Consider the following 22,694-nt stretch of genomic DNA (forward strand, 5'->3'; position numbering starts at 1 on the left):
ACCAGAAACAATTCTTCTCTCCTCATGATTTTTTCTGGAACTGCCAGTGGTTTATCCACCAAGACCAACTAGAAACATCCAGGTTATAATAATGGATATACTAATGTAGAAGTGCGTACTATAGTTAATCCACTAACCACATTTTGGGGAATTCATTGTCCCTGCAGTTTAGCTCCTATTAAGTAAATTAAACTGCATTGCTATTACTGTGTGCTGACATATTTATATTAATGTAACAAAGGGCTTTCTTAAGCCCTTTCAAATGTTTTATTAAAATATTGACACTTATCGTAATGATTTGCTCAAAATAACCTCTAAATGTTTATTTTCACAAACATCACAATCTGTTCTTACATCTCATTACGATATCGTAACTATCACAGTTTTTGCATGAAAATTCTCATGACAGTAACGACCACTGTCTGATCTCTCCTGCCCAGTCTTGCAGCTCTGCTTCTGGGGATCAATACCACTGTGTCACTGTCACTATTGTTAAATACCTCTATTAAATCTGGGTGCCTTTTCCTTGGGGTATTGATGCTAGACCCCAGGCTGGTCATTATGGTCATTTGTACATAAGAACTTAAGAAAGTTTACACAAGAAAGGTTACTCAGCCATCATCCTTATTTGGCAGTCAGTAGTTAATAGATCTCATGATCTCATTGAGCCCTTTCTGGAATGAAACCTGGTTATTGGCTCCAACAACATGAGCTGTGAGCTTATTCTAACTCCCAGTGTGTTCCAGAATCCAAAATCGTACATACATTATGTCTAGAACCATGTATTTCATTAATGCAAATATTCTTCTGCCATTTAAGGAGATTTTTATATCTATGATCTGTAACTGCTGTGCTTATTCTACTGACCTCTGCAAGCCTCTCTACTCTTAATTATCACTGCCCTCTAGAGGTAATTCCGAGAATTACGCTGGAGGCATCCTTGGAATATCGTACTGCTGCTAAAATCTAGAGCTTCATCACAAGTTTTTCCTTTATAATCTTCACAAACACAGATAAATATACTTCCATTGTGGTCAGCCTTTTTTTGTCCTGTGACAACACTGAGTTTTACTTCAGTAAAACACATTGTTGCAATTTCTAAATACACAGAATTTGGCCTTCACTCAACACCCTGGCAATGAAACAAGAGAAGGAAGTCAACAGCTGGGCAAAGTGGTCTTCTTGTTCTGCCCCAGCAGTTCCAGCCCTGTTGGGCTCATTCCCAGCGCTTCCCAGTGGGAGTGACACTTATCAGACACACCCACAGTGGGAGTGATAGTTGTCAGACACACCCACAGTGGGGGTGACAGTTGTCAGATATACCCACAGTGGGGGGTGACAGTTGTCAGATATACCCACAGTGGGGGGTGACACTGATCATACATGCCCACAGTGGGAGTGACACGTATCAAACACACCCACAGTGGGAGTGATAGTTGTCAGACACACCCACAGTAGGAGTGACAGTTGTCAGATACACCCACAGTGGGGGGTGACACTGATCAGACATGCCCACAGTGGGAGTGACACGTATCAGACACACCCACAGTGGGAGTGATAGTTGTCAGACACACCCACAGTGGGAGTGACACTCATCGGACACACCCACAATGGGAGTGCCACTTATCAGACACACCCACAGTGGGGGTGATAGTTGTCAGACACACCCACAGCGGGAGTGACACTCATCGGACAATTAGGTTCGGAGCCAATTACAGATCCCAGTTGATCTTTCAAGAGCTGAAAGGTCCAGGGCTGGGCACCACCGTTCACAGAGGTGGAGGAAGAGGAAGAAAGTGGGTTTCACGACTGGCTGCGGAGGAAGATTACAGCTTTGCTTCTTACGGTCTTGTGTGTGAACCTGAGGCCTGAAAATCACATTCGCTCCTTCAATGCTACACTACCGTATTGCTCTGGAAAACAATTGCAAACAAGCTAGAACATTTCCAAATACAAACATGCATTGGCCACTTCAGAGGCAACACACACTTTCTGAAATGACAAAACATCATCAGCATAATCCAATAGAACAACATTATCTGCATATTCAAAGTCACTTAAATTTTTAAAAAGTTAAAAACACATTCCATTTCTATCAGGTACAACCCTGTTTAGTATTGACAGTGGGTTTCGAGGCACAAACAACTTGAATTCAACTCCAGCGATCCTGTTCTAGAATATACCTCACATGTGGTGTCTCTTAATCATCTCTTGCTTTGATCCAATCCTTTGAAAGAAGCAGCTCTCTCTCATAGGAGCAGGACTGTCCCCTTGTGGCAGTACAAAGTAAGACACCACAAGCCCGCTCTTCACAAAATACCAGATTTCATGAGAAATTCTCACAGGACTCTCAAGCCCGGTCTCTGGAAGGCCTATGACCATAATTGTTTTATTCCAACTGGTCAGGTACACAGTGAGACTAATTACTTAATGAGCTGCATAATTGAGAAAATTCTAAACAGGTTTCTACTGTAAACTGCACCTTTAATGAGGAATATGTTGAACTCGGGTTCAAAATGGAACAAAATCAAGAAGACACCAGAGCCCAGACTGCACAGAAATTAATGAATCCTTACCTGCAGACTGATAAGGTGGATCACCCTCAAAAACAGCTATAAGCTACAATAATGTGTGGTATATCATCCATCTTTTAAAGGAGGAGTCACAATCTTTTCTGGAATCCAATGAATAAGTATACATCAAGGACTTCATAAATGTAAATATGGATTTAAAATATTTACACACACAAGGTCCAGGTTCTTTTTTTCCCCAAGTTCACCAGAGCTGCTCGAAATCTCTGGATTGTTACTTTGCAATTCCGTCGTCGTCAGGCTGGGAGAGATCCTGGGATCAATGAACTACTAACGACCAGACAGGCAACGATCCTAACCAAGGCACCACCATCACCATCACCACACACTACTGTGATAATTGATAACTTCAATTAAGACGATTGTGAAGCAGATTCTTGTATTTGCAACCTGTATTTTCAGAGGACAAAATAGCTGGGGTTATGTTAATACTGTAATTATCACTAGGTCATAGGGCTTATTTTGACCATCTCCCATTTATGTTCATATTTGTCCAGTAGTGCCCTTTCCAGTAACAGTTTGGTAAGGAACACCAGAGGGGGTCCACCAGACTACAGTTGTCTGGTGCCCGACTCCACTCAGTGATGCTAGGCTGCTGAGTGTTTTCAGCAAAGCTGTCCAGTCCTGTTCAGGGTTTTGTAGCTCCGATTTCAGGTCTTTTTCCAGTTTCTGAGTCTAACGAATAATAACACCATTAATTTGCTTTCCTTTCTCCTTTTCACTGTGAAGCAACTTCAGCCGACCTGCACAATTCTACAAGCAATATACGCAATTAATGACCAAGAAAGAGCTGAGGTTCGCAATCTGAAGCTGACACACAAACATTACATTGTGATGAGTAAACCACAAGAAAATCATTTATTAAAATTCCACTTTATAACAATCAAAACCTTTTGAACTCTAACGTGCATCAGTGGCTCTGAACATTTGTTGGCTGGGGGTGACCCATACCCTCGTCACTTCTCCTGGACGTCGCCAGTAGTGTCAATGCTCTCATCCTCTAGGTGAAGCAGAAGTATCACACCCCCTGCAGGCCTGAGGAGAGCTTACTTCGGCGCCTGCCGAGGTGTCCTACTTGGTAATTTGGCCCCAGACGCAGGAGCCGTTCGACGATTTGCCATCTTCTCCATTTTCAGCTGCAAGTGTGAATCACATGAATGCATCTAGTTAATCAACTTTACATTCTAGGTTTGTAAACAGAAAAAACGTTCAAGCTGACTGATCCTGAGCTCCAGGCTCCGGGACTACCTGAGGAGCCTCTCGCTCATACTCATGGAAATATATAGCCTTTCCAAACAGCCAGGCTCACCAGGGATACATCTCAAATTTAGTGCTTGATGGTGGAAATAACGTTTTTTTCCTGGAAAATGCTCTAACATCCCAGCCATATCTATGAAATTCATTTTAAAAAAATCTCCCTTTAGCTCTGCAGTGCGTCAGGTCTGCAAGATTAAAAACAAACAAAACAAGGAAAGCTGAGAACATGTCGAGGCAGAGCGGGTGGCTTGTTTGTACACTGTACTGGTGTAAGAGCTGAGCTCTGAACTGTGTCTCCAGAAGAAGCGCTGCCCAGAACTCACCCTTTCCTGGTAACGCCTCTCAAAGTAAGCCATGTCATCCTCTTCGGGCGACCTCAAGCCTGGCACTGGCCTCGCCCCGGAGTTTAACTCTAGGTGGAAAGGAAAGAAGCAGGACTGTTACAGCGAGTGACCTGCAATAACTGACTATTTTCAATATTTGTCATGTTTATTGCCGTTTCTGGTGCTGGTGTTATTTATGCATCAAAGAGGAATAAATCGGAGCCTTACACAACTTTAGAAGGCACAAATACAGTACATAACAACAAACCTCTCACAAACTACTCGGCTCACCATGGACTGATGCACCCTAGCAATGGAGCCCAGTCATCCACTCTGTGTCTCAATGATTCCAACTCTGTGCACTTGAGTGAAGGACCACCAGGGACTCAGGTCCCTCACTGGCACTGCGACAATGTCAGGGCTCTGTCAGAGCATTGCAGGCAGCGTGGCCTTCGAGATTAACACACAGGGGCACACAGACACACAGCGGTAGACACCGGCCCTTTTTTTTTTACCAGTAGCCAGTTGTCTTTGGAAACTGGAACAACGGTAGAGAACCCACACCAATATGGGGAGAACATACAAACTCCACACAGACAGCACCCCCATGTCCGGAACTGAACCCGCTGTGAAGCAGCAAGGTCCACCACTGTGACATCAAGCTGCGATGCAGCAATGCAAAACTTCCGTTGCAGAACTGACCGAAGCTTACTTAATGACTTCCAGGAGCCCTTCCGAGGGTTTGATACGGGAGGACAGCGGCAGCCGTGAATGGCTGCCGTGAACGAGGTCTTTACTGCACATCTACTACAGTCACGCAGCTCCACCTGTGGGGAAACACTGCTCCTTGTTCTGGGTTCGTTTTCTTGTGTTTTAAAACATTCAAATCGATCATTTGTTCACCAAACGCAAGGGCACCTCTAACTTGCGCAACGCTGATCTTCCCAAGAACATCCCCCGTGACTGTGTCCTGTGGAGGAGCCGGAGCGCCGTGCCGGGACTGTGAGCCAGCGCCAGGTCACACGGGCTCATGTCAAACCGCTGCGGAGACCCTCCTGGCCTTCAGGCCCAGCTGGGCTCCAGGCGCCGGGCGAACCCGCGGGCCACCCGCCCAGGGCTGCCTGATGGCAGCGAGACGCGTGTTGATTTCTTACCCCCGGCTGGCGTCTGCGCCCCGAAAGCCTCGACCAGCGTGTGACCGGCGGCGCTCCCGGAGGGTGGCACAGCGAGGGACGGGGGCACACCTGAAAGCACAGCACACCACCAACGCATGGCAACCGTATCCCGGGAACACCGCTCTGTACCCGGGGATACAACCCCAATACAGCCTGTCCTGCACGTGGAATCCCTCTCCCTTCGAGAATCAACTGCACCTTTTCAGGGAACAGGTTGCCATTTTGGCTCCGGGGTACCCCCATCAGGCCAGGATTTTGAGCCAAGATGGTGGCTTTCTCACAGCACTTCTTCTATCTCCAATTTTCTCCATTCATTGGAAGTTTCATTTCACACCTCTCTGCACCCATTCTGACTTCACACCTCTTGATTGGCCTCTCTTTCTGTCCCCTGCTCCCGCCTCTCACTCCTCCTCCCTCCCAACCTTTGTTCTCCCGCTACTTTACCTTTGCCTACTGCCCTGTCTCTCTCACACCTGAAGAAGGCTCCACGACCGAAACGTTGTGTTCGTTGTGTTCTCTTTCTCCTTTTTTTCAGCATGGAATAAACCCATTACTTGTTCCTTTGCAGCCTACGCATGCTGACGCAGCTCCCCACCTGAACTACTACCTCTATCTCACCGAGCCCGTACCTGCTCCGCTGGCGTCCAGCCTCAGGTAGCCCTCTGCCAGGGAGCTGAACCCGGTCAGGCCCCCCATGGCGGCGTAGGGGACGGGGCGCCCCACGGGCTGGCCGCGAGCGCGCCGCTGCTCCTCCGTCTCCACCAGCGTCTCGTGGGCGTAGCCGGGCTGGCCGCAGCCGCAGGTGGACGGGCACCGGAACCCCGAGCAGGAGGCACCTGCGCGACCGGCCGACACGCAGAGCGTGAGCTGACCCTTACCGCCCGAGGGAGTGGGTGTGGCGCGTAACGCACAGCTTACACCACAATAATACTGTAATAACACTCCCTTCAGGAAACCAGGCTTTAATGGCAAATACAGGCCTTCCTTAAGAACTCAAGCATAACTAGTGAATTTCAGAGTGAAAGGAAGCCATTTTTAATAATAATAATAATAATAATAATAATAATAATAATAATGTTTCTTTATTAGCCCTATACAATTTCTTGCATTAGGAATTCGTCTTTTCGCATACCCCAGCTTTTTTCTCCAAGGAGACACAGACACACAGACAGGGAGAGAGAAGCTGGGGGTCAGAGCACAGGGTCTGCCATTGTACAGCGCCCCTGGAGCAGCTGGGGTGAAGGGCCTTGCTCAGGGGCCCAACGGAGCAGGATTCCTCTGCCGGCCGCGGGATTTGAACCGGCAACCTTCCAGCCACAGGCGCAGATCCTGAGCCACAGAGCCTTACTGGCCTTTACCATGTACTGATCTTGGAGGAGGCTGACCCCCTATTTCCTACATTCTAAACATGTCCTAGATGCTGCAGGCGGGGTTTTTTGATTTGTACATACAGTATATTCTTTTCTCCATGCAGACATCTGAAATTCCTTATGAATTTCCTTCCAAGTGACAAAAACCCGTAGGCCACTTTTGACGTTATATGCCTCGTGGGTTTTGTAAAAATAAAATGAACTGAAAAGAACGGCGGTGTCTGTCGGAAGGACGTCTCCCCCCGGGGGCAGGGGAGCAGGGGCGAGGGGGAACGAAGAGGACGTACACCTCCTGCAGGCCAGGCCCGGCGCCTCGCTGTGCTCCTCCGCGGCGTGCTTGCAGCTGCAGCGCGCGGGCTGGGAGCCGCGCCGCGGGACGTAGCGGTAGGACTCGCAGCCGCAGCCCCGCGCTCGGCAGGGCAGCAGGGGGCGCCGCAGCCCCGGGAGCCGCTCGAAGTCCGTCCGGTGCTGCTTGTACCTGCGGCGGCGACACGGAGGCAGAGCCGTCGGGCGTGGGTGCGAGAGAGCGGGGCCAGAGCCGCAGGGGCGAAACGATTTCACCCCTTTTTGTTGTTGCCACCCGCAACAGACTCAACTGCCCTTGCGAGTCTCCCGAGACCTCCACGGATTAGAGACGTGGTAAATAAATAGCTAAAACAGGGCTGAGCATCCCCAGTCCTGGAGAGCCAGGCCCCCGTAGGGCTCAGAGCAGGCTTCTAACTGCCCCTGGAATAAGACCGGGAAATCCCAGCTGACCGGACTGCTTACCCACTTAATTGGCTAATTAACTCACTAATTGTCAAAATTGCCCATTCCTGATCTTGGACTTGAACCCTGTTTTCTTTCTGTGCTATGCAATCCCAAGCACACAACTAACGGATGATCCTCATCATGTCCGGCTCCAGAGCAGCAGAACATGAGCGTGTTGTGACACAGCCCTGGGCTGCATGCTCTTGGTGACCTATAAACAAAATAAATGAATTTCTAGCACTTCCAAATGTTTGAACAGCTGAACAGGAAGATCCAGCCAGTGAAGGACTTATCGAGCTCAGCAGCGTTATAGCCTTGGCTGTAGCAGAGCAGAAAAACCCTGGTCAAAGTCCAGTAGGTTTTATACCTTAACCTCAAAATCATCATTCGCTAAAGACGGGGAAACCTGAACTGTGATCAGTTAAAAGAGGTCATGTCATTTGCCAAACCGCTTTGTACCATACAGTGTCACGGGAATCCGCAGCCTTCCTGACAAACAACGAGCACAAGCCAGGGTTCACCCTGGGCAGGCCGCCAGTCCATCGCAGGGCAAGTGCAAGCCAAGCATACATGGGGACAATTTGGAGGCCATGGTAAAAGCTGAGGGGGGGAATTTTGGCCCAGACACCTCGATAACTCCCTACTCTTATCGAGAAATACCCGGGGATCTTTAATGACCACTGAGAAACAGGACCTTGGTTTAATGCCTCATCCGAAAGACGGTGTGATTCGTTAAATTAGTTAACGTAAAGGTCATTTGGAACAGAAGTCACAATACCAATACTTTGAGCTCTTAAGAACCAGAGCTGACCACAAGGCAAAAGGGATTAGTGCTCTCAATGACCAGACCTGGAGACCCCCGGCTGATAGTTTTACCTGCAGGGGGGCAAGTCTTCAAAAAAACATGACTCAATTTTACCAAACTTGCAAAAAGCGTAACTGCATCACAGAGCTTTTTTTTTTTTTGCTTTGTTTTAAAAGAAATGGTGAAAAGGCACATTCCAGCGCGCGGGCCCTGGCCAGCCCTGAGCACCGCGCGTGTGTGCTGGACACGAGGACCCACCCGGGCAGCACCGCAGTGCCCCCGAGCTCCGCGCGCCTCACCTGTGAGTGCAGAAGCAGGGCGTCTCGGGGCCAATGAGCTTGCAGTCGATCCCGCCCGGTACCCCCCAGCTGACGTACAGCCGGTTCCGCAGGCGCGAAGGCAGGACCCTCCTCTTGTACTCCTCGTACTCCTCAGGGGTGAACGTCTGCCCCCCGTCGTCATCGCCGACGATCCTGAACAGACAGTTCAGGTTAGACTCTTCTGGCCCCCAGAACTCCTCACCGTTACCTTTCTTTCAGTGCTAATGATTCTGTCCACCCCCTCATCCCACTGCTTCATCCAACTCAGGGCCGGGGGGAGCCGGAGCCTGTCCAGGCCAGCAACGGGCGCAAGGCGGGATTCACCCTGGACAGGATAATAGCCCATCGCAGGTCACACACAGACACAAACACACTCACGCCAGGGCCAGTTTTCCCAGAAGCCGGTTACTAGCTTCTCTTCCGACTGTGGGAGGGGTCTGGAGCACCGAAAGGAAACCCAGATGAACATGGGGAGAACATACAAACTCCACGCAGATACAGCACCCCAGGAATTGAACTCGGGGCCCCAGAGCTGTGTGGCAGTAACGCCGACTACTGCGCCACCGCTGTTCGTGAAAAACAATTCTTCTAAACCGAAGGGCAGCCGAGATCGAAAATGCAGATGATTTTGTGGCTAAGAGTTTGTGTTTGACCCAAATATCAAGCCATACCAATAACTGGTGACTATTTCATTTATCTTCAGTCACTGATTTAGTGATTGGTTTCAGGAGATAAACCAAGTCATACAGAGTGGGCCTGTGTAAGGGGATGTGCACCCAGCTATGTGCCACATGCAGTGACAGTTTCTCCGTCAGGAAGCAATCCAGGCTACAGAACCATGTCCCACAGCCCATTCACTCCGAGGTCCGAGGATCCTGCCACACCCCCTCGGAGCCCCTTCAGGTATTCCCTGAACCCAAGCCGGAGCTCAGGTGCCAGGTTTAGCGGACAAGCCCTCCTATTTTCAGGAAACGGGACCGAGCAGATGTGGAGACACAGCACAGCTAGAGCATCACATCAGCTTCCCTGCTTCCCGGTGTTGTTTCAACAGGACGAGCCCTGGAGCGGCACACCTCCGGCATTACAGGTGTGGATGATTACAGAGCTCACAGGGAACACTTCGGCTGTGGAGCTGGGGACCCGTCATGACACTGTCCACTGTTCCCATGTCCGTCACCGGGCGGGCTGGTGCAGAACAGGACGCTCAGAGGTCCATCGGTTCATTTTGACAACAATCTCCAGATGCTTACTAAACACACACCTCCTGCCAGGGAGTGGAGGTCATGCTGTAGCCCAGGGACGGCCCTGTTTTAACAGAACTAGGTGACCCTTTCCTTTAGCTCTCCGCTTGCAATTCTGAAAAGTAAAAAGGAAACTCAGAATTGCTTAGCAGGCGCATCAGGTGACATCTTGATGATTCGTACACCTGGAGTATTTTTCACGACTTGCGTGGCAAAAATGTTCCCTGTGAGCTCTGTAATCATCCACAACTGTAATGACGGAGACTCCTTCAAGGTGTCACCTGATGCGCCTGCTTCGCAGTACTGAGTTTCCTTTTTACATTTCGTGAAGTGTCGCATATCAGTGTGCTTCAGTACTCCATCTTGATGAATTGTACACCTGGAGTACTGAAGCACACCGATATGCGACGTATCAGTGTTTTTCACGAAATGTGAAAAGGAAACTCAGTAGTGCGAAGCAGGCGCATCAGGTGACATCCTGATGATTTGCACACCTGTTGATCCTTCCGCGCAGTCATCACGCTAGATCGAAAGCACCGGCTTCGCACCATATGGTTTCTTTTAAGGGTGCGACAACGTCTATCAGAAGCGAGGTTTTCTTTAGCACTTTAAGAATGCTACAATATAATAAGTAGGTCTCACTTCCTTGAATAATATTCTCTGGCTAAAACTAGGTAAGTGCCCCCCTACGGCTGTTTGATTTTGTCTTACTGTTGCGCGTACAGATCAACGTGAACTAAATCTCCTGAACAAATGCCTCTCTCCAGCCTGAGCTGGATCATAACGCAGGTGCGCCGTCACCCCGCACACCAGCCCGTCCGAAAGGCCGGGGCGGGCTGCGGCTCTGTGACTCGTACCCGGCGCCGGGTCGCCGTGAAGCCGCTCGGTGCACTCAGGGCACGGAGACGCGCTGTACACACCTCCGGTACTCCAGGTACTCCTCCACCGCCAGTGCCGCGTCCCCGGAGACGCTGATCTTCTCCATTTCTCACCAGGTCCCAAACCCTGCAGCAGCCGGCAGGACTGACCCGGCTCGCTCGGCTCGGCTCGTCTCGTCTCCCCGGCGCTGCTGCGGTTGCCTAGCGACGACGCCCGGCCCAACCCAGGTAAGCGCGCTCCCGACAACACGGCGACATGTAAATAAACTCCCCGGAAAAAAATAAACAAACTCCATTGTAGGCAGTATCGGAGTGGTTGATTTTAGTAAATCGAGCACATTTCTGGCCCGCCTGGTTCTCCAGAGCAGGATAAATTGATTTTTTTTTTTCCCTTTAGTAAAATATTCCTCTGGTAACAAGGAAATTGATCCCAGAGATGCATTTATTAATAAGCGCGCAGAGAAAAATACATTTCCCACCTCCCCCCGCGGCCGACTCGAGACCGGAAGCGGGAGGCGGGAGCGCGCCGGGCGGCTCCGAGAGCGGCCGCCTGGAGAGAGAGAGGGAGAGAGAGAGGTATAAACACATGTAACGGGAAAACAGGAGCGAGAATGGAAACAGGACGGGGAACCGCGGACATCCGACTGGGCAGAGTTTACAAGGCGGCGGGGTTCTCGGGGAAGGGCGAGTAGAAGCGGGCTGCACCCCCGCTGCGGGTCTCCGGTCCGCCGGCTCCGGGCGCTGAGAGCAGTCCGGCTCGGCCCAGCCCGGCTCGGGTGTCCGGTAAGGGAAAGCGCCGCTGCTGCCCGGCCCCTGGTTGGTGTGCCGGAGTGCGGGCGAGGCGAGGAGGGGACAGTCGGCTGCCTCTTGGCAGGAAGGAGAAGTGAGTGGTCCTGCTGTGAGTTGTGGCGTGTCCGGACACTTCTGGTGCGATCTGACGAGGCGATGTCACGGGTCGTCACCAGCGACGCGTGTTTCTTTCTCACGGTTTGCTGTGCCGAAGAGGCGCAGATTCCGAGCTCCTCCACCGGTCCTGCGGGGCCGTTAGCCTTTGGCGAAGCGGGTCCTGTCAGGTGTGGTGAAGCAGCGTTCCCTGCGCTCTGTAGCCGGGGCTGGAGGGGTTGGAGAGGCGGGGGTGTGCGCCAGGCACAAGCCAGCGGAGCTCCGGTGCCCAGACGGGGTCCTGTCCTCCAGGTGGCCTTTGACCCCCCCCCCCAACGGCCTTGCCTGGCCTGCGTCTCGGCACCCACATCGCACCTGAGCGATCCCAGCCTCGACCCAACCGGCCGACTGCAAGCAGGCAACGGGGAAAAAACCGTGGTTGTGAGCTCATCACGGCGGATATGAACGGCTCGAGTTGCAGGTCATGACAGCCAGTTCATTGCAGCACTTGTTCCACACACAAAAGGTTTTTGTACTTTAGGAACAGTAGACCGGAAGGCCGCGGAGACGCAGGGTTCAGTAGCAGTGCTGCTCTGGCCCAGTGCCTTTGTGCCGGTCTGAATGGGGACGGGCTCCAGAGGACACCCGAGGAAGGGGGTTGACATTGGACCTGTCTGGAAGTCCGGCGCCCAGCACGCCCCTGCTGCTCCCTGCTCGTGAGATGGCAGCTCGGAATGTCACTGCTCCCGTCGGGAGTTAAGATTCCAGCTGTGATAAAAACCACAGCTTTGCGTCGATTCCTGGAGAAAAACGTCTGTGTGCGGGAGGAGTGTGGCGAACCCCAGGGGGCTGAGCTGTGTGGTGATTTTTATTCTCGGCGGGGGGTTCTCACTGCCCTGTCGCTCGGCGTGAGACCACCGCGACTGTGTGTCTCTGCCAGGGCCGCACAGGTGGGGCGTGGGTCGGACCCGGGCTGCGCTCGTTGCCTCGGCTCCTGTCCCAGGAGGTTCGGAGAGAAGGCTCATCTGCTTCCTCCCGCTGCCGGTCTTGTGTCCTCCCTGAGGGACAGGCGGGAGCTGTGAGCGCGGATAAAACATGACCCGGGACTGTTTCTGGGAGCGCTGTGGAGAAGGTCTGGGCTCCGGAGTGTCGGAGGCTATCCCTGTGGTTCTGGGAACGCTGTGGAGAAGGTCTGGGCTCAGGGAGTGTCGGAGGCTGTCCGTGTGTTTCTGGGAATGCTGTGGAGAAGGTCTGGGCTCCAGAGTGTTGGAGGCTGTCCATGTGTTTCTGGGAATGCTGTGGAGAAGGTCTGGGCTCCAGAGTGTTGGAGGCTGTCCATGTGTTTCTGGGAATGCTGTGGAGAAGGTCTGGGCTCAGGGAGTGTCGGAGGCTGTCCGTGTGTTTCTGGGAACGCTGTGGAGAAGGTTTGGGCTCCAGTGTGTCGGAGGCTGTCCGTGTGTTTCTGGGAACGCTGTGGAGAAGGTTTGGGCTCCAGTGTGGCGGAGGCTGTCCGTGTGTTTCTGGGAACGCTGTGGAGAAGGTTTGGGCTCCAGTGTGGCGGAGGCTGTCCGTGTGTTTCTGGGAATGCTGTGGAGAAGGTCTGGGCTCCAGAGTGTTGGAGGCTGTCCATGTGTTTCTGGGAACGCTGTGGAGAAGGTCTGGGCTTCAGAGGAGGCTGTGTGAGCAAACTTACATCTAGCAGGAGACATAGGTATGCTTTTGAGATGTCGTTGTCAATGGAAATTAACTCCCTGCTTTGGAAGAGAACAAGTAGGCCCAGTCTATTCCCTGGAACAAATTGCCCAGCCATGATGTTGAGGCTGACTGGTAACTTCCTTGAAACAGCTGGTTGAGAATCTACTATAAATGACCAACGGGAACAGAGTAGCCTAGTAGTGCATAATTTTTCCTGTGTTCTTATGCTCGCACTGATAGAGCAATATTTAAGTTTCTTTAGCGTTTCCATCCTGAATTCTGTTTTTGTTGGTGTTGCTATTAATGGGTCAGCACGTATGAAGTTGCTTACACAAGTGGTTTTGATGATGATGTAGCACTTCTGCCACAGATCCCAGCAGCTGCAGCTCGGCGAGCCCTGATCGAAACGTGTTCCTGCAGATGCTGGTACTGTACGCGCAACACGATAAAACGAGGCTTGATGCCCAGCAATAAAAATGCCGCATTGCAATGAGGTCAGAGGGGCTCCTTGATAGTACTGCTCACCATTCAGTCTTGGCTGGTTAGTAAGTAACTGGGCACAGTTCCTAGTTGGGCTGCCTTTCTTCAGAAAGTGTTTATTGGCAGGTGCTGTGCAAAGATGGAGAGTAAATGTTTGCAGAGGCTCTGCAGGTGTGTTTGGCACACTGAAGGCAAGGTGAGCTGCAGCTGTCTCTCCTCCGTGTGCAAGGGGGCTGTGCAGCACTGCCTGCAGGACATAGTCAGCCAGCGTTCGTCTTTCCACACACTGTGGTGCTCTCAAACTGAGAATGTCCTTGCTCGTCTAATAATAACAACTTTATATAGTTTATATAGCGCCTTTAAAGGTGGCTTCTCAGAGGGTTTTACCGAATGATGACAACAAAAAATATACACAAGATATGCACAATGAAAATACACCAAGAGAAGGGACAGTAGTTGGGGGTACTGCATACAGTAGGAGCAAAGGGGTAGAGAACAGAACCAGTTTAGAAAAGGCCCTTCTAAAGAAGAATGTTTTCAATCTCAATGTGAAAGAGTTCAGGGAAGGTCACTCTGATATCCTTGGGGAGAGAGTTCCAGAGCTTGGCTCTGGCTGCGTTTCCCTGTCGTCACCTTTACAGCACAGCGGTGGATTTACTGAGGAAACCCCCCCACACAAACACACACACGCACGCACACACCGTGCCTGGAAAAGAGTTTAGAGCAGCCAATCGGAGCTGCACGCAGTCTGTAGGAGCTGGGAGGAAACCAGAAAGCACAGGCAAAGCACACGCTGAACAGAGCCCCAGCCTGGACCGGCCCCGGCGCCTGGCAGCTGGAGTTGAGCCTGTCCTTCCTTGGACCGTAAGAGACCGTCTGTTTGTTTTGTTAGGCTGCGGTGCAGGCGGCGAGTATCAAGTCAGGCAAGTCGCAGTGTCTCCCTCGGTTCACCCTGGAAGCTACAGATGGCGGTGCTCCTGTCTCTCTCCTGTCGTCTGTCTGTCCATTTAGTTACCATTGCTTGCTTTGTGTTGGTAAGGCAAGATTGCTTTCTACTTACACTCCCTGGATGTTGTGTAAGAAAGAATTACAAGTGATTTCCTAAGAGGGGTTTCCTGTCTGGTTTGGTGGTGCTGTACGGTGCAGGACGTACGTCCCTGTGTGAGCTGGCAGAGCTGCGATGGCTGACACCGGGCATGTCCTCCGAGCTGTGAGCTGGGCACGCCACAGAGGTGATCTGGTTGTCCAGTCCTTTAAAAGGGGCACTGCATCTCTGGGGCTGCATCGGATGCAGTGAACTTCTCAGGTGAACTGGTTGATGGCTGTCGCAGTCGAGCCACTGCAAATAAGGCCCACTCTTGCGGAAGTGTTTGGAAGGCGGAAGTCCTCTTCTCGGTGAGACTAGAAGGTTGCTGCCCGTCAGCAGTCCTCAACCAGCCATACAGGAGAACAGGTGACTGTTGCGCCATCCCAGTGTGTAGAGTTGGCAGAGACTTGTCCAAAAAGACTCTCAGCTGTTATTGCTGCCAAACGCTTACTTACGCTTGACCCGGCAGGGTGGATACTTTTGCTGGTGTATTTACTGTGTGAGTCTTAGATTTTGTCTTTGTAGTTTTTGCAGATATTTACCTTCTTTCACCCATCGGTGCGATTGGTGTCGCTGATAAATTCTCACTTTGAAAGGGTATAGACATCATGTGTAAACGGGGTGGAGCATCGTTGGAAGGTGGTGAATAATCATCGTTATTAAGATGTCTTTCTCCACAGTCCTGTAGTGAACGGCAGATCTGACACTATTTTGATGTATTTTTGGGGTTATTTTTGTTGCTCGCACCTGTTCTGGAACAGCCAGTTGTGTGTTGTTCAGTTTGTAAGCTGCCTATGCAAAACCTCTGCAAGGGACTTGGGTGGTTTCCCAAAACCTAGTAACTCAGTAACTGCAGCTACAGGGCTCACAGCAGTTACTAGGTTTTGGGAAACCACCCAAGTCCCCTGCAGAGATTTTGCATAGGCAGCTTACAAGGTGGCTCTCGGAGAGATGGGTGGCACACGATCAGTGTAGTTTGACTGGTTTCTCAACAGTCTGTGCAAAAATACGGCACCTTGGGTCTCGGGTCCAGCTGGTCCAGCTGTCGGCCCCAGACTCTCCTCTGAAGGTGAAGCTCCAAAACTGCCCCACTTTTTCTCAAAACCTCTAAAAACAAGAGAGCAGAGAAAATACATTTCTGGACTGCTGTGAGATGTGAAGTGGACAGTGGACAGAAGTGGCGTCTACCTACAGTCCCTTCTTAATTCATCTGGTGGAGCAGTTTCTCTCTCCTCCCCCTGTGCTGAATGGCTGCTGTGTGTCTCCCAGGTGGGGTTACTGGTGCAGAATGACATCTGTGTGTCTTTCAGGTGGGGCTGCGTTTCAGTGGTGGAGGAAGTGTCCTCTCCTATACAGGATGTGTAAAGTGCTTTAAGATCCTCTGGGGCTCCAGCAGTATAAAACTATGAGGAAATGCTATTAAAAGCCTTTTCTCCATTGACTCGAAGAACGGGGAGAGATTCCCTGTCCTTGTGACAGTGCCGGTACCTGGGAAAACTCAGAGATCTTACTAAAAACCTTGTCTGGTTTTGCAGGGGAACCATTCTTGGCCTGTGGGAATCCCACACTAGAAGCTGGTAGGCAGCCCGGAGAGCTCCCGGCTCCAACACACAGTTCCCTGTTCCGCCACGGAGGTGAACACCGGACTTCATGTTTGGCACGCAGGCAGCGCTCCGGCTCTGTGGTTGTCCTTCTGAAAGACCATGCTTGGAGCTCTGCTTCGGAGAAACATGTCCCAGAAGCTCAGCGTGCTGCTGCTGCTCTTCGGCTTTGCCTGGGGCCTGATGCTCATGAGGTACACCTTTCAGCAGCCCCGGCCGCAGAGCAGTGCCCAGCTACGGGAGCAGATCCTGGATCTCAGCAGGAAATACGTCAAAGTGCTGACTGAGGAAAACCAGAATGCAGACGGATTGCACGGCACATCCATGGCTGGATACGGTACGTAGCAGGGGAGCACGATGTGTCGGAGGCTGATATATTATTCTCCGGGAAATTATTATTATTTATAATTATTATAAATTATCGTTCCGTTCAGTTTATTTATCAAAGTTTATTTGATAAATAAACTCTGATTTGATTTATTATTATCGTTCTGATACTGGGATTGCAGCCGATAAGGCGGCTGCGCCCTGTTTCTGTCCGTGCAACTCGTGTGTTTCATGTGTGCGCTCCGACGCACCAGACTGGGTCCAGTACACCTGCTGCAGAGGGAAGGTGTCGGCGGTGGGGAACTTTCTCACCATTTCAGCCGAGGACAACGGAATCGCAATGTGCGACAAATGTGCAGCGAGGAGGAAACGGAGTAAAGATTGTCGATACCACTGATCGAATTAGTCTAATTGAAAACCCGTCATTCCAGTGATTTTATTTAAAGAATATGAGGCATTAGCAAGTGAACAAAAACGGTAGTGAGTGCAGCGTGCAGGCATGTGAAAATTGCAGAAAATGTGCCAAGGACAGTCCGAGGGCTAGGGCAGTCACAGACACAATCGTGGAGTTTACGGCACTTGATGACCAGCCCTTCTCGACTGTGGAGGATCGAGGATTCAATCGACTACGTGAGCGTTTGGAACCCCGTTACACTCTCCCAGGCCACCACTGCTCTTCTGATGTTCCCTTCTCGGCTCTGTATGACGCTGTTGACACACACACACACACAGCCTGATCAAAGCTGACGTCGGAGACATGAGCTTCAAATGCAAAAAAGTAAAATGACCTGTTATCGGTATCAGTCGGCCACAACAAGCTGTTAATTATCGGTTATCGTTATCAGCCCAGGAATTCCACGCCGGTGCTTCCCTGGTGTGTGGTTTTACTGATGTTTAGGTCCCAGGCTGAAACAGTGGTGTTTCAGTTCAGTAGATCTTTGGGCTCGTGTTTCAGCTATAGGTGTAAAAGCAACAATGATTACTTGGGTTCTATAGAGTGACTGAATCCCAAAGGATCCCTAAGCACTTTGTACACAAGAGGGGACCTGTGTCATCCACCACTGAAGTGAGGCGCCACTCTGGGTGATGTGTGTCAGCCGTTCTGTGCCGAAAGCTCCACCAAGCAGCAGATCAGATGTAGGAGTGAGAAACTGCACCACTGACTGAATTAAGGGGAGGCCTTCTCAAGCCTGTCAGTTCAACTCAATTTATTTTCATGTAGCGCCTTGGGGCAACCATGTCTGTTCAATACAGACCAGAAGACAACGGAGGAGAGGAACCAAAAACTCCTCAGTAAGGAAAGAAAAAAACGCTAGGGGTCCAAGGTCAACTGGCTGCCCAACCCCTTTGGGCATGCTAACATATATATATATACAATTTAAAAAAGGAAACGATGAGGGTATTAATCCGTCCAGCCATCATATCTTCTGTGTGCATATCTCTGTAGACCAGTAAATTCCTCCTAAACGATAGCTATATCCACGATGTCCCTCTGGGATCCATGACAATGATGGAGCATTCAACTCAGATGGTGGCCAGTCCGGGCGCCATCCAGACATGTGGGGAGGAGAGTAGGATAGTCTGGTCAGAACAGATGTATCGACCTGGTGGGCCGACACAGAGACACACAATGGCATGTACAGCAGCACCAGCAGCCATGGCTGCAGAGCAAAAGCAAAGCAGAGGTGAGAAGTGACCGGTTAAGAGGCAGCTGTAAACTAAATCCCCTGGGGGCCGTGAGGATGCAGGGCGGCCCGCGTCGGGACTGTGCGAGGTTTGTTTTCATCGGCCCTGCGGTGTCCCTGTGTTCCAGCCGACCTCCGCCGGACGATCGCGGTCCTGCTGGACGACATCCTGCAGCGCCTGGTGAGGCTGGAGGGCAAGGTGGACGTCGCTGCGAACGGCTCGGCCGCGAACGGGACCGGCGCCGTGACGGCCCCGCCCCTCCCCAGCGGGCCCGCGGAGAGGCCGGGCCGCGGCAGGTAGCTGGCTCAGGGGGCGTCTTCCACTGCGCCCCCCCCGGCTGTCCATCACAGACGTTTCCGAGGGTGACTCTCGGCGTGGGAACCTGTCTCCTCTGGGGTTTATTTGAGCAAAATCGGATTCTGTTAGCGAGCGCTAAGCAGATCCACGGGATCTGCGGTTTCTGCCCTGAGACATTGACACACTTGCCTTTATCACTTTAATGCCCCTTTTCACCGCGGAAGACTTCGCCTGGCAGTCGTCGGCTTTCATCAAGATCGTGCGTGATCCTGCTTCAGACATCTACTTTACAATGTACAGTAAGAGACGAGTTAAAACCCAAAGAATGTAATTATTTGCACTATATATGAAAGCTAGGCTGTTTTTAATTAAAAAAAAAAACTGATACAAACTTAAAAGCGCCGGAATGCAAGCTTTATCTAACTTAAAAAAAAAAAGAAACGTACGGAGTGGTGTTGGTCAGGCATTGTTAGTGCTTTTGAACTTGTAAACATCCTGACGTGGAAAGTCATCTATATTAAAAAAATCCTGTTTTATAAAGACTGGAAATCTCAGCCAATTCTGACTGATAACGCCTTAAGGTCCTGACTATCTCTGTCTAGCAGTCGCTATGACGTGCTCATTGTGTGCCTGATAATAAGTGTAGAAATGCAAAATGGATGATGTGGTGCTGGGGGCGGGGCATCTCTGTGAGTCTGCACCCTTCTGCCAGGCTGCCAGGCGGGAGGCTTGCTTGCTTTCCAGCAGGTGTTGCCTCATTTCGCAGCCAGCTGGAAACCAGAAACCCAGAACAGGTCGTGCGGCTTTGTGTGTGTGCGTGTGTCCAGGCTCACCGCCGGCCTGGGGCGTCGCACGCCTGCAGGAATGAAGCAGTCTCTCCTGTGCCAGTTGTACATATCGATTACTCACCTGTGCGCTGCCTGTACTGCATTATTAACTTTAGCATTCAAATCAAGGCTAGGCCACGGTAGAAAGGGAGATGCAGATATCCACTTTTTTTGTTAAAACAATATGAGAGCATGCCTTAACAGGCTATTTTCCTTGGGTCTCTGTGTTCTGAAGGTCAAATTGTAAGGAGTGTGACAGTGGATGTTTTGAGCAATTTTTTGTCTCGGGTTACTGTATTTGTGAAAATACATACCTATGAATGAATCGTAATGGTTGTTCTGATTTTGAAGACTGAGGGGAGAATCTGCCTCTTTCACGAGACTGCAGGGAGCACTCATTCAGCTTCATACGCCTTAACCTTTATCGCTTAGAGAGAGGGTGAAGGATGCCTAGAGAGGGCGAGCCGGTTTCTTCGTCTTCTGCCTCACGTCCACTCAGAACGTTCGCCGGTCATGGAGAGCAGCACTGATCTCGGTCTACATTTACACTCTCGCCCGCTGTGGGGGAGTCTTGTGACGGACCTGACAGCGACTGTTGAGCGACACTGTTACACTGTGGTCACTCACTACAGGGGTCTCGCCCGTCGATTGGGAAGCTGCTGAGGTAGTACAACTGCACAGATACTCAAGTTTTTTTGTAAGGAAATTAATTTGGCAGATTTGGCCTTTGAAAGAAAACTTCAGGAAGTGAAGAAATGAAGCGAGTAGTGTCCATGGCTTGAGGATCTTGGTGTTTGTTGTCCTGCAGGTTCAAAACACAGACAAAACTGAAGCAAGTAACTTCAGACCAGCAAGAAGCCTGTCGGTCTGTTGCCTGTAAGGTTGGGCAAATGCAGATTGTAAATGACCTACAGGAACATTTGTGTAGTTGAGGGACTCTAGGGGATAATGCAGGTTAGGCTAATATTGATCTTTCAGCAAGCAACAGCAGTACGGCACACGGAGAATGCATCACAGTTTATTCAGAAGGCCTTTGACAAAGTTTCTCATAACAGATTAATTCTCATAATTCAGGCAGTCGCTATTCGAGAAAATGCACCTGGCTGGAGCAAGAGCTGGATATTTGGAGTATGATAGAGAGGCAAGGGCTCTGACTGGGGTGATCAAAATAGAATTCTGACATCGTTATTGGACTAGTGATCTTTGGGGATAGAGTAGAAGGATAAGTGGACTTTTGAAGTTGCCAAGGAAATTCCAGAGGATCAGAATTCAAGACTGGGCAAAGATCTGGCAGATGACATAACTTAATGCAGACAAGTGCAGAGCAGCTGGTAGCAAAAACAAACTATAGATTGAAATGGGCAGCTTGAGCTGAGTTTGAAAAGGCTACTTTGTTTACCATTGTGGGAAACCAATAGATGGTAGCAAATAGACTGTTAGGGTGTATAGTTGAAAGTCCGGAACTGTAATGAAGTGGTGTTATATTAAAATTGTACAATGCAATAGTAAGACCTGTGTACAATTTAGAACAATTTGTTTACCAGTCGGTACTCAGGAGTGACTGCTCTGGAGTCAGCGCAGTGAAGATCCATCTGGTCCATTCCAGGACTCAGAGGATATTCGATCCTAATAGGATAAAAACACTGAATCTTTTCAGTCTTCAGCTGAGAAGATTAAGAGGGACCTGATCCAAGTCTTCAACTGCATCAACAAAGCCAACCCAGCAGACCTATTCAGGATCAGCGATGGGCCTCCTGTAGTGTGTAACCCTTGTTTTTAGTCGGAGGTGGAATGAATGGAAAGGCCACAGCATGGCGTTTCTTTGATTTCTGAGTGCTCACAGCCTGTATTCTCGTGTCTTGTATAGTTTCCCTCAGTTGAAAGGTAAAAAAATGTCCATTGTTAATTCTGAAATGTGCAGCACTTGAAATGTGTACCTAGAAAAGCACCATGTAACTTTGTCAGGTATTCAAAATTTTCTATCACTTCTGTATTTTTTTTTTGCTTGTTGCATCCAAGTTCATATCAAATGATAAACCACTGTTCATTGTTTTTACACAGACAAAGGGTCTCATCAGATATTGAACTCAATAATCAATAAATCTATTTTGATTACTTTCCTTCAATGAATTGCCTTTTTTCTCAAAACTATACACGTATACAAGGGGTGGACAGAATAATGGAAACACTAAGCAGCATATAAATATTAATTGGAAAGGAGCTGGGCCTCCCTTTGCCTTCAGAACGACCTCAGTCCTTCCTGGAATACTGTTACACAAGATATTAACTGTTTCTAGCAGGAGAGTAGTTGAAGTAGGGAGCTGCATCAGCATGCGTAGGCTGCAGAGGAACAAATAAAGGTTTATTCCCTGCTGAAAAGAGAAGAAAGGAAACAACGTTTCGGCTGTGGAGCCTTCTTCAGGTGAAGAAGAAGGCTTGAACCGAGAGTGGGGGTTCTCCACAGCTAGGCCATCAGAAAGGCTGAAGACATAACACCCTGCCTGAAACCGCTCCTCTGTGACTACGTTCAGGCAGTCACAGTGTAAGAGGAGGACAAGGCCAACGAGTCCCCCAGCCTCTGGCCTGTGGAAATGTAAACAGTAACTGTTAATGCTGAAGGGCTTTTGCACCTCAAAAAGCCCGCAGAAACGAATGTCCAGAGACGTGATCATCTCAAATAACATGCATCGCATGTAACTATTTTCAGAGCTGTAATTTATTTTTGCAAGAAATAAAGCATAAACCCATCCAGATGAAGGGAAAAGAGTAAAAAATGGCTCATCAGGCCATATTGCTTTCTTCCACTGTTCCGAAGTCCAGGTTTTGTTTACAGATTTTGTTGTGACTGTGTCACAGAGGTGTCCTGTGAAGTGTCCATCTGTCCCTGTCGATGAGCTTTGATCTGTGACCACTTTCCTGATGCTGTTTTCCCTTGTGTGGCATGTGTCGTCATAACGTTTGACATCCTTCCCACTGACATTAAATCATGTTGGACTTTCTGTGACTGACACACCTGCAGTTCAGTCACCAACTACTTAATCTCTTTCAACATCTGTTAGCTCTCTCGGGTTGATATTAAAGTGCAGATTATATGATGTCATT

The 22,694-nt window shown here is 50.0% G+C and overlaps 2 protein-coding genes across 6 annotated transcripts; one reads left to right on the forward strand and one right to left on the reverse strand.

The window, feature by feature from the left end:
- Positions 1-3,420: 3,420 nt before the first annotated feature.
- On the reverse strand, positions 3,421-10,893 carry fam221a (family with sequence similarity 221 member A). The gene is made up of 7 exons (XM_088600364.1): positions 10,753-10,893; positions 8,571-8,744; positions 7,004-7,194; positions 5,976-6,182; positions 5,326-5,415; positions 4,172-4,260; positions 3,421-3,727 (listed from the first exon to the last, which is right to left on the reverse strand). The coding sequence occupies exons 1-7, from the start codon at positions 10,815-10,817 to the stop codon at positions 3,638-3,640; spliced, it is 906 nt and encodes a 301-aa protein (XP_088456490.1). The 5' UTR covers positions 10,818-10,893; the 3' UTR covers positions 3,421-3,637.
- Positions 10,796-21,718, forward strand: ccdc126 (coiled-coil domain containing 126). 5 transcript variants are annotated; one of them, XM_088600373.1, is made up of 3 exons: positions 10,796-10,938; positions 16,390-16,792; positions 18,596-21,718. In XM_088600373.1, the coding sequence occupies exons 2-3, from the start codon at positions 16,558-16,560 to the stop codon at positions 18,766-18,768; spliced, it is 408 nt and encodes a 135-aa protein (XP_088456499.1). In that variant the 5' UTR covers positions 10,796-10,938; positions 16,390-16,557; the 3' UTR covers positions 18,769-21,718. The 5 variants fall into 5 exon arrangements, with proteins under 5 accessions (XP_088456499.1, XP_088456498.1, XP_088456497.1 ...); XM_088600372.1 differs by lacking the exon at positions 10,796-10,938 and adding an exon at positions 11,201-11,286; XM_088600371.1 differs by lacking the exon at positions 10,796-10,938 and adding an exon at positions 11,247-11,593.
- The last annotated feature ends 976 nt before the right edge of the window (positions 21,719-22,694 follow it).

This window comes from Lepisosteus platostomus, chromosome 12 (assembly GCF_059453375.1).
Source record: "Lepisosteus platostomus isolate fLepPlt1 chromosome 12, fLepPlt1.hap1, whole genome shotgun sequence".
Taxonomy (NCBI): Eukaryota; Metazoa; Chordata; class Actinopteri; order Semionotiformes; family Lepisosteidae; genus Lepisosteus; species Lepisosteus platostomus.

Excerpts from the sequence above, each read along its gene's own strand:
- fam221a (XM_088600364.1), bottom strand. The coding sequence starts at position 10,817 with ATGGAGAAGATCAGCGTCTCCGGGGACGCGGCACTGGCGGTGGAGGAG. Across the intron at positions 5,416-5,975 it reads GCTGGACGCCAGCGGAGCAG|GTGTGCCCCCGTCCCTCGCT; the intron begins GTACGGGCTCGG and ends CTGTGCTTTCAG. Across the intron at positions 3,728-4,171 it reads AGAGGCGTTACCAGGAAAGG|CTGAAAATGGAGAAGATGGC; the intron begins GTGAGTTCTGGG and ends TCACACTTGCAG.
- ccdc126 (XM_088600373.1), top strand. The coding sequence starts at position 16,558 with ATGCTTGGAGCTCTGCTTCGGAGAAACATGTCCCAGAAGCTCAGCGTG. Across the intron at positions 16,793-18,595 it reads CACATCCATGGCTGGATACG|CCGACCTCCGCCGGACGATC; the intron begins GTACGTAGCAGG and ends CCTGTGTTCCAG.